The sequence below is a fragment of the Microcaecilia unicolor genome, chromosome 4 (genome assembly GCF_901765095.1).
Source record: "Microcaecilia unicolor chromosome 4, aMicUni1.1, whole genome shotgun sequence".
NCBI lineage: Eukaryota > Metazoa > Chordata > Amphibia > Gymnophiona > Siphonopidae > Microcaecilia > Microcaecilia unicolor.
In genome coordinates this window covers 304,711,923-304,732,735 of record NC_044034.1, presented here as the reverse complement: position 1 = coordinate 304,732,735, position 20,813 = coordinate 304,711,923, and the positions used below count along the sequence as shown (strand labels likewise).

Genomic DNA, 20,813 nt, shown 5'->3' with positions numbered 1-20,813 from the left:
AACTTACCTGGATATGAGGTTCTTCAAAAATTAAGGCACCACTCTTGCTGTAGGTAAACACTGGAAAATGTGGGGATAGCAGAACACTGCAAAAACAAACCAAAGGCAGCATTATAACTGCTAAACTTCTAGGCACTGTCCACAACTCTGAGGTTCAAGCTAAATTCTATAGGAAGTCCAACAGGTATGGTTTCTCTGACACATAAGCAAGAAAAGAATTACAGTGCAGTTTCTATGAGTAGTTTTTTGCGGTAAAACAAACAAAAATACTATGGCTGTTAAACATCTGATAAGCTGGTTTCAGTTCAACAATCCCTCCAGTAGGGAGCCAGCCTTAGGAAGGCCAAACTGGAATTTTAGGTGACACCACATTGCTGGGATATCCCTGCCAAAGAGGTTGAATAAAACAGGAGATGAATTGAGCCTATCTAGTCCAGTGTATGAGCTGAAAGCAGTAGGCAGAGCTTGCCACGGTTTTAGTACACCCAAAACAATAGCAAAGGGTTATTAGAAATAAGGGACTGCCTATGTGTGGTCCATCTGTAACAAGTCTAAAGCTGTTTCAGTTGGATAGGCAGTGCCTTTAAAAGGTGGAGGAGAAAAGATTTTTTAAAATTTATTTGAAAGCTTCCCATATATAGGTATAAATATCATGAAATAACAATTGAATATCACTATAACAGCTTCAAAAATTATTGTAGCTGGTAGAAACAGCAATTATAAACTATTTTGTGCTCATTTTTCTACACTGTTCTATACAATACAGATGGCCAAATATCCTGTTTCCTGATGGATTCATCTTAACTGTTGTAATCTGCCTTGGGAAGCCTGGTGTTATAAAGATGATGGAATATATTGAAATTAAACGGAAGCAGAATTAAGCTCTCCTTTCATTGGGGCACATGGAATCATATCTTCATCTGTTTTGTAGACGTTTACCTTATAGATTGTGATATCCCCCTTCTTACTCAGGGTGACCTGGTTCTCAATATGCAAATCATATGCAGATTAGTGTGCTACCCCTTCTCACTCAGGGTGACCTGGTTTCCACTCAGCAAATTAAGCAGGTCTCACCAACTGCATATATCTCAGGCAACTCTTTATTCCAGCCCCTGGGCACACTTCTTCTAGCCTAACACTTTATACTTTCATAGGTCTTCACCCTGAGCCTCCCTACACAGATACATGGGCTCAGTACGATACCAATACTTTGGGGACTCTTAACCCCAGGCTTTGCAGCCTGCTTCTCTTAGTACTTCGGACACACAGTCCCTCTTTGAACACACAGTTACATAGTAACATAGTAGATGACGGCAGAAAAAGACCTGCATGGTCCATCCAGTCTGCCCAACGAAAAACCTATAAGTGTATACCTTACCTTGAATTTGTACCTGTCCTTTTCAGGGCACAGACCATATAAGTCTGCCCAGCAGTATTTCCCGCCTCCCAACCACCAGTCCCGCCTCCCATCACTGGCTCTGGTACAGACCGTATAAGTCTGCCCTCCCCTATCCTCGCCTCCCAACCACCACCCCCTCTTCCCCCCAACTGCTCCGCCACCCAATTTCAGCTAAGCTTCTGAGGATCCATTCCTTCTGCACAGGATTCCTCTATGCATATCCCACGCATGTTTCATCTGTGGACACACAGTCCCTCTTTGAACACACAGTTCTAGACACACAGTCAAACTCTAATGCTTTAGGGACTTCTTACCCCAGGACTTTCAGCCTGCTGATCTCCTTTGGACACCCAGTCCACCCCCAACTCCATCAGGTTAGCCAGTATCTTTCAGGGGCTCTCTCTTCTTCTGCTGCTAGCTCACTTCCCTTCCTTTCACAACTCAGGTGGGGTATAAAGTGGTTAATTAGCCACCCAGGACCCAGCCCATAATCTCCTGCACCTGTGGACCTCCCAGGGCTCTCCCCGGTCCTAGCGACCTCTATCTTCTTCTAGCGCCCTCTAGTGGCCTACACCCTATAGGACACCCTCTTACTTATCACAAGATACACAAATGGATTATTCTGTTTTGAACATGTTTCAGGGGCAAGTGGTTTGATAAGTAAAAATAAAAACAAATATTTTGTTTCATGCAGATCTTTTGTTTAAACATAACTAAATGGGCTATAATGCAGTCCATTGGTTTTCTTATATTTTGTTCTTTTGAGATGACTTATACTATGCCAAAACTGAAAACTCTTATCTCTATCTGGTCGATAATAAAAAGAGCTCTGTGAACACTACCCCCCCTAAAAGGTTCTTTTGTGGCTGTACATGAGGAATTGTGATATTGAATAAATAAGACTATGTTTGTATCCCTAGTCATGCAACCAAAGTTTATATAATCCTTTCAAGAAATGTAGTTCATTGTGTAACTTATTAGTGGAACATAACCACAGAGGCATGGAGGGGCATAATTGAACGCAAACGCCTATCTCCATGGGCGTCTATATCCGAAAACGGGTATGTGAAGAGGCGGGACAGACCGCATTTTCGAAAAAATGGACATTTTTCAGATGGGCGGTCTTTTTTTTTTTTGCGATAATGTAAACTAAAAACGCCCAGCTCAACGTCCTAATCCAAGCCATTTGGTCATGGGAGGGGCCAGGATTCGTAGTATACTCACCCCCCTGACATGCCAGGACACCAACTGGGCACCCTAGAGGTCAGTGCGGTGGACTTCAGAAAAGGCTCCCACATGCATAGCTCCCTTACCACGGGTGCTGAGCACCCAACCCCCCTCCCCCAAAACCCACTATCCACAAATGTACAACACTACCATAGCTCTTAGGGGTGAAGGAGGCACCTACATGTGGTTACAGTGGGTTTTGGAGACCCCCCATTTACCAGCACAAGTGTTACAGGTAGGGGGGGGGATGGGCCTGTGTCCACCTGGCTGAAGTGCACTGCGGTACCCACTAAAAGTGCTCCAGGGACCTGCATACACGCAGGCCTCTAGGACTTGTTGCTGCTATATAACATTGGCACACCAGTTGACATCTGAAGACTAATCTCTCCGAAAACGTCCTTTATTGGAATAAGCATGCTTACTCACAGTTAACTCCAGATCAGAGGTTGTGCCCCACTGGCAACGAGTCTCCCTGGTACTGAGATTAGCAGTAGGTCAGAGCTGGCAGAATGCTGTACAGTGCCCTCTTTCAGCCACATTCAAGGTAAGAACTAAGTTCTGTAACGTGGCTAACACATGAAAGGGATCTAAAACTACCTCATGGACTACCGGAAACAAAAACAGGGCACACTCTGACCCAGTTAGCAGGGGGAACAGCACTTTGGGAGTAGAGCCTACCAACATTGTGAGCATGTAACACAAGCTAGTGGAATCACGGAGCCCAATACCCTACACCCACCACAATGCATTGCTGATGTGACTCTGCAGTGCCCTTAACAGAAAAGGGGTTCACACTCACCCAAGAGCCACATCAGAACCAGGGAAAGGCTGTCAGAGGATAGAACACATTCTGCTGTCATGGAGGTGGGTACAGCTTTTGAGGCTGGCATAAGAGGCTGGGAAAAAAGTTTTTAAAGTGGGGTTTTTTTGGTGGGAGGGGGTTAGTGACCACTGGGGAGTCCAGGGAGGTCATCCTCGATTCCCTACAGTGGTCATCTGGGCAGTTGGGGAACTTTTTTGGGACTTGTTTGTGAAAAAAAAGGGTAAAAAAAAAGTGACCCAAAATCGCGGTAAAAACGCCTTTTTTTTTATTATCAGCTAAAGACACCCAACTCTCATCGGCCGATAACCACGCCCCAGTTCTGCTTTCACCATGCCTCCGACACGTCCCCGTCAACTTTACCCGTTTCCGCGACAGATTGCAGTTGGAAACGCCCATCAGCTTTCAATTATACCGATTTGGGCGCCCACGGGAGAAAGACGCCCATCTCCCGATTTGGGTCGCAATATAGGCGTTTTTCTCTTTCGATTACAAGCAGGATAGTATGGTCACATCCTATATAATAATTTGCACCTCCAACGTTCCATTGCTGTCTGGCTGCCTGGGTTCATAACATCAAATGACATCAGCCAGCCTCCAGCATTCCGTTCCCCCTCACTGCCCCGCCCTCGCGTCAAAACATAATGACGTCAGAGGGCGGAACAGTGAGAGGGAAGGGAACGCTGGAGGCAAGCTGAACTGACATTAGGGGATATTACGAAAAACAGGCAGACAGCGATGGAACCCCGAGGTACAATTTAGGCAGCAGGGTGGCGGGAAGCGGGCGAACGCAGTAAGCAATGGTGCGAGACAGAGGTGAAGGACAGCAGCCTACAACGCTACGTTCCCCCTCACTGTCCCGCACTCGCAAAAAGATGTTATGATGTCAGAGGGTGGAACAGTGAGAGGGAAGGGAAAGCTGGAGGCAAGCTGAGCTGATGTTAGGCAGACACGGAACCACGAGATACCCAGCGGATGATTCAGCACATAAATTTATATATAACAGAAAAAAAAAACAGGACAATAAAAAAGAAAAGGATACAAAAACACACAGACAGTGCAATCACTGTCACACACACTCACTGTCTCTCACACACACACAGACACACTCACTGTCTCACGCACACACACTCACTCTCACACACACACACACACCGACACACTCATTCTCACAGACACTTACTGCGTCACACTCACTGTCACACACACACAGGCAAATTGCAGGATATGGGAGGCAAGGGGAGGGGAGAACATAGAATCGGTGTACATCATGTAGAGGCCACAATCACTGGAGACATAGGGAAGGGGAGGGAACGGCATAGGAGAATTGCATCGGAGAGGATGAGAGCATAGGGAAGAATTGCAGCACATGGAGGGGAAGGCAGGGCACCGAGAAGCATGCTACGATGTGAATCTGCTTGCTATGCTGTACGTACAGCATAGCAAGCAGATTCACATCGTAGCATGAGGTTGTTCCCTTGATAAAGCCTGCGACGGCAAAACGGGACCCCATCGGGCGTACAAGAGTGAAACCAAATTGCAACTGTATTGGCGGCACTAAAGATAAGAGTTCGTTAGATGTGATCATATGTTGATTAAAGTTACAATTGGAGGTTTTTTAGCCAATGAAGATTCCATCCCGGTATAACAGACACGATTATGTTCTGAAGCGAGAATAGAGAGGCTTTTTTCCTCCATTTACGTAATACAAATAGCAACTGTTGAACGTAATACAAACAGCAACTGTTGAATGATTTGGCCACGTTAGTTGATGCATATATTAAAACAGAGGCAAACAGATTTAATTATATTCAACAAAATCAAAAACTGTTAAGAGTTGAAAAATACTCTGGGTTAATAGACCACCTTGCAAGTGAGGCTGCAAATGGAGGATTTACACCTGGCCAGGCATTTATTTTACCATTATCATTTGCTGGCAGCCCAAGAAATATGCATCAAAATTTTCAGGATGCAATGGCAATAGTTCACATATATGGCAAGCCAGATCTTTTCATTACTATGACCTGCAACCCAAGATGGGAAGAAATTACTCAAAATCTTAAAAAAAAAAAAAAGGTCAGGCACCAGAGTTTCGACCTGACTTATTGGCAAGGGTGTTTCATTTAAAACTAAAAGAGTTACTACACAATAAATGGAAAAAAACATATACTTGGTGTCCCTCTTGCAAAACTTCATGTCATTGAATTTCAAAAGCGTGGTTTACCTCACGCTCATATATTAATTATCATGAAAGAGGAACACAAGCCGAAAAGAAAGAAAATAATTGACAAAATCGTATGTGCTGAAATTCCTGAAATAAACAACTTTCCACGTCTCCATGCAACAGTTGCTAAACATATGATACATGGCCCATGCAGTGACCATAACTTAAATTATCTCTGCATGCTTTATGGGAAGTGCTCTAAACAGTTTCCAAAACCATGAGAACTGTGACAGATATCCTAAATACTTCAGAAGGGATAACGGCGTCGGTACACTCTTAAATGGAAAATTCATTAACAGTTGGGTAGTCCCTTATAACTCTTATTTACTTGTAAAGTACAATTCCCATATAAATGTGGAAGTATGTGCATCTATTAAAAGTATCAAGTACCTAAATATGTCTATAAAGGACACAATTGTGCGAATGTGGTTATTACAGAGCACCAAACTTTACAACATGATGAAATTAAAACGTTTACTGACTCTAGATATGTTAGTGCTCCTGAAGCTGCATAGCAATTAAACAGTTTTGAAATGTATCACCAATCACATACTATTCTAGAGATTGGAAGTACATTTACCAGATCAACAAAGTACCAGATCAACAAAGCAATGTTTTTCACCCTAACGAAGTTGAGGCTGCAGTACAAAGAGCCAGAACTGTTTTTAGGCCCCTTGTACCCCTTCCCAAATTAGCATGTACCAGCCATCCACAATTTGGGGGGATAAAAGAAACCAGGGCTACGTGCATATGAGAAAGTCAATTTTTTTATTTACTTACCAAGTACAGATACAATTAATAGTTTCTCATGAGAGATCAGTACAGTTACATAAAGAGATGTTCACTGTGACTGCGTCTCTAAAATACTGTTCTGATACGGCTGCTTATATCATTTGTTTCAGACAATGATTTACATTACTTTTTATTTATTTATTTTAGTGCATTTCTATCCCACATTTTCCCACTAGCGCAGGCACAACGTGGCATACAGTAGCTCAAGAAAAATTACAATAAAAGAAAGGTAGAGACATAGGATGACAGAGTGAGGTTGAATTCACAGGAAAGACATGGGAAGGAAAAACAGTCCAACAAGTGCATTTGGGATATAGTCCCACTTCAAACTACAATGGGAGAGTCAATGGAGGGGTTCATTAAGGAATAGGCTTTCATAAAAAGGAATGTCTTTAAGAACTTCTTAAATAATTGGTGGTCTAATATCCCTTTTAATTGCCTCGGCAGTTCATTCGAAGTCTTAGCACTGGTATATGGGAAAGACAAAGCAAACATATGTTTGTATCAGACTTTTCTGCAGCTGGGATAGTGAAGACAGAGAAAGTTGCGCGACGTTGACAAAGCATTTCTTGGGGGCAGATCAATTAGGTCAAGCATGTATTCAGGGGCCTCTCCATATACGATCTTGTGCGTTAAAGAGCAGACTTTGAAGACGATGCAATCTTTGACTGGGAGCCAGTGCAGGTCAAAACACAATGGTTGTGCATGGGCAAAGCGCGATTTGCCTAGTATTAATCGAGCAGCCGTGTTCTGGGCTGTCTGGAGTTTCCGAAGTAAATAGTCATGACAACCAGCATATATCCAGCTACAGTAGTCCAGGTGAGAAAGGACCAGCCAGTGAACGAGAGTGCGGAAGAGATCTCTAGGTAGGCAATTTCTGATACGTTTCAGCCGCCACATTGCAAAAAAACATTCTCTTCGTGACAATCTTCACTTAATGGTCCAGAAGCAGGTGATTGTCTAGCTCGACCCCAAGGATTTTCAGGCTATTTAAGATTGGTAGCTTAAAGTCATTGACATCAAGTGAAGTTGGGATTACTTTATTGTGCTGAGATGAAAGCATAAGACAATGTGTTTTGTCTTTGTTTATCTTAAACTGAAATATTTTCGTCCAGGAGGTTAGAATGTAAAAGTTAGCTTCGATCTCATAGATCTCTGTCAGCGTAGATTTGAAAGGGATGTAAATAGTTACATCATCTGCATAAATAAATGGATTGAGATCCTGTTTGGCAAGCGCTTTCACCAGAGGGGTCAATACGAGTCTCCAATGGTGCGGAAATGGTCAAGTTAGCTTTAACTTGGTAAGTTCTTGAAGCCAGAAAACCCTTAAACCAGTTAAGCACGTTGCCTCCAATTCCAAAAGTGACCATAAGACAAGTTAAAAGCCCATGGTCCACCATGTCAAATGCACTGGACATGTCGAATTGTAATAAGATTTTCCGCCCCAAGGAAATTTCTCTTTTAAAATTTGACATAATGGTAACCAATACAGTTTCAGTGCTAAATTGTTTCTGCAAATAATCCTTCTCATAGATTATTATCTGGTTCTCACCATCTGCTTTCCTTAACATGTTAAACCACATTCTTCCTGTTGTTTATACTAGTTTCTTTCCCAAGCCTGCTTGCTTGCCCTTAAGGGCCTTTTGACCTATTCCATAGTGCATGACTGTGATCATAATTCTACAGAACCAGGGACACCACTTTAACAGCGTGGTTTAAACTTAATGCAGAAGAAAATCCTCCAAAGACCATTTTGTATGTAGATATTCCTATGAACTATACTTTTGACAAAAGAGAACGAAAGTGGAAATGTAGAAAGCAGGACATGACAAAACAGGAGAATGTATGCAGTTCATTTTTCAGCAGACCCTGAGCGTTACTGTTTAAGGCTAATTCTACTACACAAACCAGGGGCTAAGTCCTTTGAAGACTTAAAAACAGTTGCATGTGTTCTTTAAAATACATTTCAGGATGCAGCCAAGAAAATGGGGCTCATTGACGATGAAGCTCTGTGGGGGAACACCTTAGATGATGCACTCACATGCAGCATGCCACAGCAAATCAGACACCTTTTTGCATATCTTTGTATTTTTGCCGTACCATCAAATGCTTTCCAAATTTTCCAAAAATACAAACTTAATATGACAAGATTTTCAACACATCTATGGTTGCAAAGGTGATTGCTCGATTTGTGAACAATTGTGCCTTCAGAAAATCCAAGCCGTTCTGACTACACATGGCAAAAAATATGAACACTTTGGTTTACCAACAGTCGTCCACAGAATAGAAGATCCTAAACTTGCCTTCAATGGTGGAGATGAAAAGCAGAAAGCTGAACAAATGGTAGAAAAACTAAATGATGAGCAAAGGGAAACATTTCATACTATACTTTCTGCCTGCAATACAAAAAACATAACCCACACGTGCTTCTTCCTAGACAGTCCTGCTGGAAGTGGAAAAATGTATACGTATAATATTATCCTGAGCTCCATCCAAGGATATGAAGGAATTGCACTACCTATTGCTTCTACAGGAATTGCTGCAAATCTCCTTCCAGGAGGACGAACTTATTATTCACAGTTTAAGTTACCTGTTCTTCTACTGGAAACGTTAACATCAAATGATGCTTCCATCATTAGAGATGCTAAAATCCTTATTTGGGATGAGTCAACTATGGCACCCAGTATGGCACTTACTACTGTAGATAGAATCCTCAAAGACATCATGAACAATCAGAAACCATTTGGCGGGAAAGTTCTCATTGGTGGAGATTTTCGACAAACTGTACCAGTGGTACCACACGGTGATCGAGCTCACATTATTGAAGCCAGCATTAAGTTAAATAAACTATGAAAAGAATTGAAATACTAAAATTAAACAACAATGTCTGCTCTGTAGACCCAGATTACAACAACTGGCTTATTACTTTAGCAGACGGAAATCTTCCATGTCCAGACGGTTTCAAAGATATTATCGAAATCCCACAGAAGCACATTTATGGCGGCGATATAGTTAATACCATTTTTGGAGAAAACATTACCACAGATACTGTTTACAACTTTGCTAAAAAGGCTATTCTTTGCCCAAAAAATGCACATGTTGACAAGATAAATGAGGCTGTTCTAAATATTTTAGAAGGTGAGCCAATTACTTATTTAAGTAAGTGAACTATATGCTACAAAATGGACTTTTTCCGAAGGAGAAAGGAAACATCCTACTCACCCCCATACCCAAAGACACAAAAAAAATGCTAATGAACTAACCAACTACAGGCCAGTAGCATCCATTCCCTTAATAACCAAACTAACGGAAGGGATGGTGACCAAACAACTCACAAACTACTTAAACAAATTTTCAATACTACACGACTCCCAGTCAGGATTTCGGTCTAACCACAGTACCGAAACAGTACTAGTTACTCTGATGAATTTCAAACAAACGATTGCAACTGGCAAGAACATACTACTTCTACAATTTGACATGTCTAGCGCCTTCGACATGGTTGATCATAGAATACTATTACATATCCTCGAGTACTTCAGAATTGGAGGCAGCGTTCTCAGTTGGTTCAAGGGGTTCCTAGCCTCACGATCATACCAAGTGACATCTAACTCGACTACATCAGCTACATGGATACCTGAATGCGAAGTTCCACAGGGATCCCCCCTCTCACCGACCTTATTCAACCTAATGATGATACCCTTGGCCAAATTACTATCAAACCAAAACCTCAACCCATGTATATATGCAGACGATGTAACGATTTACATCCCATTTAAACAAGATTTAAAGGAAATTTCCAATGATATCAACCAAAGCCTACATATCATGCATTCATGGGCGGATGCATTTCAACTGAAACTCAATGCAGAAAAAACCCAATGCCTAATCCTCACCTCTCAACACAACACGAACAATTCACCACCATTACCACATCAAAACTGAACCTCCCAATTTCGGATACCCTAAAAATTCTTGGAGTTACCATTGATCGACACCTAACTCTTGAGAGTCACGTGAAAAACACAACTAAGAAGATGTTCCACTCAATGTGGAAACTAAAAAGAGTAAGATCTTTCTTCCCAAGGACCGTCTTCCGCAATCTGATACAATCAATGGTACTCAGTCATCTAGACTACTGCAACGCACTCTACGCTGGCTGCAAGGAGCAAATAATCAAGAAACTTCAGACAGCTCAGAACACAGCAGCTAGACTCATATTCGGTAAAACAAAATATGAAAGTGCGAAACCCCTACGAGAAAAGCTACACTGGCTCCTACTTAAAGAAAGCATTACATTCAAAATATGTACCCTAGCTCACAAAATCATTCATGGAGATGCCCCAGACTACAAGTCAGACCTGATAGACTTACCACCCAGGAATGCTAAAAAATCATCCCGCACATCCCTCAATCTTCACTTCCCCAACTGTAAAGGTCTAAAATACAAACTAACGCATGCCTCTACCTTTTCCTACTTGAGCACACAATTCTGGAACGCACTGCCGCACAGCCTGAAAACGATCTATGAACTAACTAACTTCTGCAAACTACTGAAGACCCATCTCTTTAACAAGGCATACCACAAAGATCAACAAATGTGAACTCCTACAAATATACCCAGAATTGTCTTACAGCATTTGCTTGTCACTCTACTATCTTATTTCATCATTATCATGTTAAACAAGATCCTTATGTAATACTAAATGTATATTCTCTTATACATTTCCAACATTCATGATGTATTGGTAGCCACATTGAGCCTGCAAAGAGGTGAAAAATGTGGGATACAAATGCAATAAATAAATAAAACTCATCCTCACTTTTGTGTCCATTGCTTTTCCTATACGAACTGGACAATGTTGGCATATTAAGACTGACTCTAGACTTCTGCATGAAGGTAGCTCTGCTCTTATTATTCAATGTTTGTCTTTTAAATAGTAGTAATAAAAAATATCAAGTGCATATACCACTGTAATCCACAAAACAAAAAGGAGCAAGTTCACACTTGCCATTCTTTTGATCTAAGCACAGGGGGAAAAAAAGATTTTAAATGCTCCCAGGTTTCAACCTAATTAATGTTTAATGTGGGATATAACTGTCATAAATAAGTAAATAAATCAATAGATAGAAACTCTGAATGTTATGCACGTGATTCTCATAACATGATGTCTGTTTTAATGGCTCTGTACTAGGAGAGAAAAAATGTCTGCATGAATATAACACGTGCTAGGGTGTCCCTATAACCAGCCCCACCAAAAGTAAAAGCGTACCTTGTGTGAAAAATAGCACAAAGCTCCCAGAAACACATCAAAATACCAACTTTTAGGCATTTTGCACTATTTTTTTGCAGGAAGCACACTTTTGCCATTAAAGAGCTGCTGTGATGCAAAATCACACAGAACCAAAACCATCTTTCCTTCCTCTCCTTTGTTCAGGTATTGACAGTAAGTGCAGGTTATTAAAATTTAGGCACAGTCCCCCCTGATATTCAATCATCGGCAGGCAGCATGGTTAACTGCCACCAGCAGCGCTGACCCTGGATATTCAATGCTGGGCTGTTTCCGGTGACCAGCATTGAATATCCAGGGTCTTTTGTGGTTGGCTCTAACTTAACCAGCTATGTGAATATTCTGTGCTGGCTGGTTAAGTTAATAGTGGGTAAAGATAGGACTGCTATTTATGCAATCTGATTTGCCCACTAACAACTTAGCTGGCCAGAGCTTGAATATTCGCGGATAACCTGTTATTGGCCAGCGGCTAAGCACTAATATTCAGTGGAGATAATCGGCTATCTCATGCTGAATATTAGCGCTTAGCCAGCTAAGGACTATGTAACCGGCCAGGAACGGCTCCTGGCTGGTTAAATAATGCTGAATAATCAGGCCCAGTATCTTTTGCTACAGTTTTATGATGGCTCTGTATAAGACCATTTGTTAATGTACTATGTTCATTTCATTTTTACGATATCACACTTAATGCATTTGAAGTCCTTTTACTAAGCTGCAGTATAAAGTGGCTTTAGCACACCCTTACATAGATTTTTCCTGCACGATCTGGTCATTTTTACTGCAGCAGTAAAATGGCCGATTTTCCATCTTCTGCATTAATGGTCATGCACTAATGTCACCATTAGCATGCAGCCATTTAAAAAAATTACCAAGTACCTACCTATTGACACCCATTTTGTAGGTGGTAAAGGCTCACAAGGTAATCCTGTGCCAATCAGTTAGTGCACAGTAATATGCTTGTGCAAGCTGATCCCATTCTCCAAAACAGTAATAAACTACTAGGTGCTAATCATAAAACCATATATAAGGGTAAGTCACCCACAATCAAGTGCACTTTCAAAAGATCTATCTAACAAAGTTTTTCTTGACCTCAGCAACGCAATTCAATGGTCTCTTCTTCACCAATGAGCATTACGCATTATAGTCTTCACTGGTCAAGTTTTTTTATCTTCACAAGACATCTATGTCCAAAAAGCACCCACTCTCTACTCCAGACACGCCTCTCCATGCAAAAAACAAAGTTTCATGCAAATAGCATGCATCAATTTTAAACTTATCGTAGGATGCCTGAATTTGCCCCATGTAAAGCCACTTTAAGCTGCGGTAAAGCAGTCACTTACCTGTAACAGGTATTCTCCAAGGACAGCAGGTCAATTATTCTCATGCGAGTGTTGTAATCCATGGAGCCCAGTGCGGAAATGCTACTTAATATACTATCCATTTAAGAACTTGAAACAGTGTTCTCATTGCAAATGCGCAGATACCATCCCGCATGACTCACAAGCGCGGGACCAGCCGTACAACAACATAGCCATAAACTAAATTCAACTCTTAGAGAAGGTGGGAGAGTATGTGAGAATAATTGGCCTGCTGTCCTCGGAGTATACCTATTACAGGTAAGTAACTTTGCTTTTTCGGAGGACAAGCAAACCATACAATTCTCACATGTGGGAATCCCTAGCTACTAGGCTCACCAAAAACAATATGATTAGGACAATAGTGACTCGCAACAGTGAGGCCAAGTAGATCAACTGACCTGAAACTATATACAAACTGGTTGTAAAGGTACAACCTGGAACAGAATAAAATGGGCCTAGGAGGGTGGAGTTGGATTGTAGATCCAAAACAAATTCTGCAGGCTTGTCTGACTAAACTGGCTGTCACATCAGGTGTTCTGATCAAGGCAGTAGTGGGATGTGCATGTGTGGAATGAAGACCACGTTGCAGCCTTGCAAATTTCTTCAATGGAGGCTGATCTCAAGTGGGCTACTGACACAGCCATAGCTCTGAAATTATGAGCTGTGACATAGAGGGGCATAATTGAACGAGGCCGGCCAGCTATATGGGCGGCCATCTTTAAGGCCGGCCCCATCAAACAGCATACAAGACCATATTATCGAAACAAGATGGGGAGTGGGTTTGGGGGGGGGGGGGGCTCAACACACAAGGTAAGGGAGATATGCACCTGGGAGCTTTTTCTGAAGTCCACTGCAGTGCCCCCTAGGGTGCCCGGTTGGTGTCCTGGTATTTCAAGGGGACCAGTGCACTACGAATGCTGGCTCCTCCCATGACCAAAGGGCCAACCATCTTTCGTTTTGATAATACGGTCGGGGCCAGCCAAATCCCTTAGAGATCGCCCAGTGATGTAGCAAGGTGGGGGCGGACCGCCCCGGGTGCCAACCAATAGGGGGGGGTGTCCTGCTGTGGTCTGCCGATGCGGCGCGCAAGCTTTATACCTGCTCCCACGGCGCTGCTCGTCTTCTGCTTCCTCCACTGTCCAGCGCCGGCTCCGCTGTCGACGACGTCACGACAATGCCTCCTTCCCCTGCGGCACCCTGCGTGGTGCGTGCGCGTCAGTGCGCTGCGCCTTGCGGTGTTGTGGCCGAGAAGTGAGTAGCGCTGTAATCGTCGTGAGTCGCATCTCCTCCCGGTCGGGTCTCCGAGTCCTCTCTGGCCCAGGCGCTGAGGCTCTGCCTCTGACTGCCCTGACTCACTGCGTGACTGGCTGCCCTAAGCTGCTTCCTCCCCTGCCCTGGCCTGACCTTTTCCTGCACTCACTGCAGTGGCTCCACTCCGTCCTCCTCCAGGCTCCACCCCTGCCGTCCACAGGCCACGCCACCAGCAGAAGAGAACTTAGAGAAGAAATCTCTGGTCTCAATCAAGTCTTTATCCAGGTAATGGCCCTGCGGCATGGATCTCTTTATTTATTTCGGCTGCTGCTGTTGCAGTCACAGTGCTGCTGCTAGAAATTTGATGACGAGCACTAGACCAGCAAGCTGCGGTGGGGGGGTGTTGATGGGTCATAATAATAATGTAAAAGATCAGGACGGGGGGGTGTTGACTTGAGGGGTCATAATAATAATGTAAAAGATCAGGACGGGGGGGGGATGTTGAGGGGTCATAATGTAAAAGGTCAGGACGGGGGGGGGGGGGGTGTTAAAAAAAAAGGTCGGCCCCGGGTGTCAAGTATGCTAGCTACGCCACTGAGATCGCCGATAATGGAAACTAATGCTGGCCATCTCAAACCCGGCCACATCCAAGCCATTTGGTCGTGGGAGGAGCCAGCATTCATAGTGCACTGGTTCCACTAACTGAATGGAAAAGCCTTTCCCTTACCTGGAAAGGAACGGGCATGCATGAAGGAAATTGCATGCAAATGAGCTGCTCGCTGTTAGCTCATTTGCACACGATTTCCTTCCTAAGAAGGGGAAGCGACGGCAGTTGAGGATGTCCTTCCCTGTGACGGCAGTTGAGAACATCCAAAATATGGATGTTTCTGTGAGAAGGACATCCATGCCTTTGCTATGCCTCCAACACCCTCTTTATTTATTTATTTGGATTTTGGATCACAAGTAGCAGCAGTGGGATTTGAACTGACCACCTCTAGATTGCAAGGCCAGTACACTAACCACTAGGCCACTCCACACCTTTGAAATTTGGCCATCCCTGTGGGGGACAGTTGAGGACGTCCAAAATGTTTGAAAGAAGGACATCCATGCCTTAGTTATGCCTCTGCTGACACACACACATACCCCCCCCCCCCCTCAGGGATGGCCAAATTTCAAGGAAGTGGAATGGAGTGGTGGAGTGGCCTAGTGGCTAGAGCACTGGTCTGGCAATCTGGAGGTGGGTGGTTCAAATCCCACTGTGGCTACTTGTGATCCAAAATCCAAATCAATAAATAAATAAAGGGGGTGTCAGTGGCATAGCAAAGGCATGGACATCCTTCTCACAGAAATATCCACATTTTGGACATTCTCAAGTGCTGTAACAGGGAAGGAAGTCCTTGAGGACGTCCTCAACTGCCATTGCAGGGAAGGATGTCTTCAACTGCCGTCGGACGGAGGCTTAGTGAAGGACATGCTCTAAAAAAAATAAAAAAGACAAAAGTTTATGAAGCTTTTTTTTTCGGGGTGGGAGGTGGTTAATCACCACTTGAGAAGTCAGGGGAGGTCATCCCCGATTCCCTCCGGTGCTCATCTGGTCAGTTCGGGCACTTTTTGATGCTTGGTCGTGAAAATAAATGGACCAAGTAAAGTCGGTCAAATGCTCGTCAGGGCCGCCCTTCTTTTTTCCATTATCAACCCAGGGCGCCCATCTCTTACCCATGCCCCTGTCCTGCCTTCGCTATGCCTCCAACATGCCCCCTTAAACGGCCTGCAGTTGAAAGCGCCCAAAATCAGCTTTCCATTATACCGATTTGGGCGGCTTCAGGAGAAGGGCGTCCATCTCCAGATTTGTGTCAGAAGATGGGCGCCCTTCCCTTTCGAAAATGAGCAGGATGGCGTTCCAGAGTCAGCCCAACCTGAGCATAAGTGAAAGAGATGCAGTCTGCCAGGCAATAGAAAAGAGTGTATGTACCGATGGTCACCCCCATCATGTTGGGATCAAAGGAATCAAAAAGTTGAGTGGATTGTCTATAGGGTCTAGCCTGCTCCAGGTAGAATGCCAAAGCTTGTTTGCAGTCCAAGGTGTGCAGTGCGCTTTCACCAGGATGGGCATGAGATCTGGGGAAGAATGTTGGCAGGATGACTGACTGGCTAAGATGGAATTCTGACACTACTTTAGGAAGAAACTTAGGGTAGGTGCAGAGAACTACTCTGTTGTGATGACATTTTGTGTAAGGTGGATCCACTACTGGGGCCTGAAGATCACAGACCCTGCGAGCTGAAGTAACTGCTACCAAAAACAAGACCATCAGAGGACAGTAAATTAGTGGCTCAAAATGAGATTTCATCAGCTGGGTAAGGATGAAGTTGAAGTCCCAGGACACAGTTGGAGATTTAACAGGAGGCTTTGTCAAAAACAAACTTTGTATGAATCAAACAACTAGAGGCTCTCCAGAGATGCTCTTACCTTCTACATGGTGACGATAAGCCTATTGTTGGTCTTGAGACCAGACTCAGAGGTGCAGAAGGTATTCAAGCAGGTTCTGTTTAGGGTAAGAAACAGGATCTAGGGCCTTTCCCTCACACCAGATGGCAAACCTCCATTTGAAATAATATCTCTTAGTAGGATGTTTCTAGGAAGCCAGTAAGAATCTGGAGACATCCTCCAGGAGATTCAAGCAGGTAAATTCTATGCTGTCAACATACAAGCCTTGAGGGCCAGAGACTGGAGGTTGGTATGTAGGAGACCCCTCGTTCTGCGTAATGAGAGTCAGAACACAGTCCAATCTCCATGGTTCTTCAGAAGATAACTCCAGAAGAAGCAGAAACCAATCTGTTTGGGACAATATGGGGCAATCAAGATCATGGTTCCCCAGTCTTGCTCGAGTTTCAGCAAAGCCTTCCCAACAAGAGGAATGGGAAGATATGCATACAGAAGACCTGTCCTCCAATGAAGGAGGAAGGCATTCAATGCTAATGTCATGCGACCTGAGCCTGAAGCAATACTGAGGGACCTTGTGATTGCGTTGAGTGACTGATGGACTCATTTTCAAAAGAGAAGGGTGCCCATCTTTCGACACAAATCGGGAGATGGGCATCCTTCTCCCAGGGTCACCCAAATCGGCATAATCGAAAGCCAATTTTGGGCGCCCTCAACTGCTTTCAGTCACGGGGATGACCAAAGTTCCTGGGGGCGTGTCAGAAGCATAGCAAAGGCGGGACTGGGGCGTGCTTAACACATGGGCGTCCTCGGTCGATAATGGAAAAAAGAAGGGCGTCCCTGATGACCACTTGGCCGACTTTACTTGGTCCTTTTTCTTTTACGACCAAGCCACAAAAATGTGCCCTAAATGACCAAATCACCACTGAAGGGAATCAGGGATGACCTCCCCCTACTCCCCCAGTGGTCACTAATCCCCTCCCACCCTAAAAAATGATAAAAATATTTTTCCAGCCTCTATGCCAGCCTCAAATATCATACCCAGCTCCATGACAGAAGTATGCAGGTCCCTGGAGCAGTTTTAGTGGGTACAGCAGTGCACTTCAGGCAGGCGGACCCAGGCCCATCCCCCCCTACATGTTAAACTTGTGGTGGTAAATGTGAGACCTCCAAAACCCACCACACCCACATCTAGGTGCCCCTCTTCATCCCTAAGGGCTATGGTAATGGTGTACAGTTGTGGGGAGTGGGGTTTTTTTTTTGGGGGGGGGGCTCAACACACCTGGGAGCTTTTTCTGAAGTCCACTGCAGTGCCCCCTAGGGTGCCCGGTTGGTGTCCTGGCATTTCAGGGGGACCAGTGCACTATGAATGCTGGCTCCTCCCATGACCAAACGGCTTGGATTTGGTCGTTTCTGAGATGGGCGTCCTCAGGTTCTATTATCGCCGAAAATCAGGAACGACCATCTCTAGGGATGACCATCTCTAATGTTGACCTAAATGTGGAGATTTGGGCGTCCCTGACCATATTATTGAAATGAAATATGGCCGCCCATCTTGTTTTGATAATACGGGTTTCCCCGCCCCTTCACAGGGAAGTCCTGCGAGGACGCCGTCAAGAAGACTTGGGCGCCCCGTTCGATTATGCCCCTCAAAGAGAGCTACTGAGGGGGTGCCCCACTCTCAGAAAATCTCACAGGCAATACCCATACTGAGAGACAATTTGTGAGGTTGCATTAACCTGCTCAGTCTGTCGGCCATGCTGTTGAGGTTTCCCGCCAGGTATGTGGCTATGAGAACTATCCTGTGTTGGACGGCCCAGTTCCACATCCTGACAGCCTCTTGACACAGAAGGTAGGGAACCTATATCTCTCCTGTTTGTTGACATAATTCATTGAAACCTGATTATTTGAATGAGCACAATTTGTTTGGACAGCCAGCCAATTTCTGAAAGCCTTTAGGAGCATTCCAAATTGCCCAGAGCTCTTTAAGTTTGATCTGAAAATCCATCTCTTGGGCTGACCATGGACATTGAGTGTGAAGTCTGTCTAAATGAGCTCCCCACCCCGTTGGATGCATCCATTGTTAGCACCTTCTGGGGTGGAGGAATTTGGAATGGTAGTCCCAGGGTCATATTGGACCGAATTATCTACCAGAGGAGGGACTGAGTAAGCCCCTGTCCAGAAAAGTTTTGTATTAGACTCCTGATGCAGGCCTAGTTGGCCGAAACACAGCTGTGTCAAGTCTATCATCCTTAATAAAAAAAAAATTTTCTTCTGGAGCGTCATCCATTGCTTTTGAGTCATCTTCACTGATTTTGGTCTATGCTAATCTGGAGCCAGTCAGGAATGCTTTAACTGGGGAGCTGGTTGGGCCTTTTGCGTTCACTGTTGAAGAGAACAAGCATGCTGGGGGCTGAGCAGGGCAAAAAGGAATGTACCTACAGCCTCTACTGCTTCCTGTGCTAGTCCCATTTACATCACAGGAGATAGGACAAGCATAGGAAGCAGTAGTGGCATGCAGACAGCTGCAGTCCCTCGCAACTTCCTTGGTTGTTTATTAGCATGGACCCGGCGGAGATACAACAGGAGGGAGGAAATTGTAGCTGCATGAAGTAGGTGGATGGGAGGGAGGCAAATGAAACTGATAATATTGTAAGCATAAACAACCCGTGTGTAGGAGGAAAACCTCAAGAAGCACCTTTTCCCACTCACAAGGCAGGCAAAAAGGGCTAGGGCTTCTTCATCATTGGAAAAACCTCCTGGGGTTCAAAGTACCTAACATTTCAAAAATCTTAGCTCGCACCTTCTTTGAGCTTATTCAGATGTTAAGAACAGAGGTACTTAGCTTAACTGAAAAGCCCTCAGTCTCCTCTAAGGCTCCTTCGTTACTCAGACCATGGTCAACGTTTTGCCACTGCTGCATCAGAACCTCCGGTCCAGTATTATTCCGTTCAGACTGCCGATGGACACATTTTTGCCTGCCTTGTGAGTGGGAAAAGGTGCTTCTTGAGGTTTTCCTCCTACACATGGGTTGTTTATGCTTACAATATTATCGGTTTCCAAGAGCCTATGTCTATAGGGTGCACCTTTATAGGAAACTGTTTTCCCAATTTGTACTATAGTTTATGTCAAGGGAGGCAAATGAGCCAAGACTGGATGGGTAGAAAGGAAAAGAGAAACAGGGCAAAATGAGAGAGAGACTGGAGAGAGAGAGAGAGAGAGAGAGAATGTTGAATGGTGCCGTGGAGGGGACGGAGAGGCAGGGAAGACAGAGACAGGCAATGATGGATGTCATGTGGGAGGAGGAGAGAGAGGCAGTGCATGATGATGGGGGGAGGGAGAGAGAGAGAGAGAGAGAGACAGGGGCAATGCAGGATGTGGGGTGACAAAAGGAAAGAGACAGGGTAATGGCAAATGATGCACAGGGGGAGAGGAGGGAGGAAGAGAGAGGACAGATAGGGACAATGCTGCATGCCAGGGGCAGAGAGGGAAATAGACAGGGCCAACACAATTAGAGAAAAATAAATGGCCAGACAGCAAAGAATTTTATCTTTAATTTAGGATTAATAAATATGGTAGCTGTGTTAAGCTACTTTAAAAATATAAAAAGAAAAATGGAAATAAAGGTGACACCTTTTTATAGGCCGGTAAACTTCACTTTGGTTATTGGAAAAGTAATGGAAGTGATGGTGAAGGAAAGGATAGTGAATTTCCTGGAATCCAGTAGGTTACAAGATCCAAGACAACATGGTTTTACCAAAGGTAAATCGTACCAAACGAATCTGATTGAAATCTTTGACTGGGTGACCAGAGAATTAGATCAAGAATGTGCACTACATGAAATCTACTTAGATTTTAGCAAAGCCTTTGACACGGTTCCTCATAGGAGGCTCTTGAATAAACTTGACAGGCTGAAGTTAGGACCCAAAGTGGTGAATTACATTAGGAACAGGTTGACAGATAGACGCCAGAGGGTGGTGGTTAATGGAATTCAATTAGAGGAAGGAAATG

The 20,813-nt window shown here is 44.1% G+C and overlaps 1 protein-coding gene across 1 annotated transcript in view; it reads right to left on the bottom strand.

The window, feature by feature from the left end:
* The window catches only part of LOC115469712 (disintegrin and metalloproteinase domain-containing protein 9-like), a 238,436-nt gene that overhangs the window by 190,830 nt on the left and 26,793 nt on the right, over window positions 1-20,813 (bottom strand). Inside the window, exon 4 of the mRNA XM_030202499.1 lies at window positions 8-86. Coding sequence (XP_030058359.1) covers window positions 8-86 — 79 coding nt within the window. The remainder of the gene's footprint in view (window positions 1-7; window positions 87-20,813) is intronic.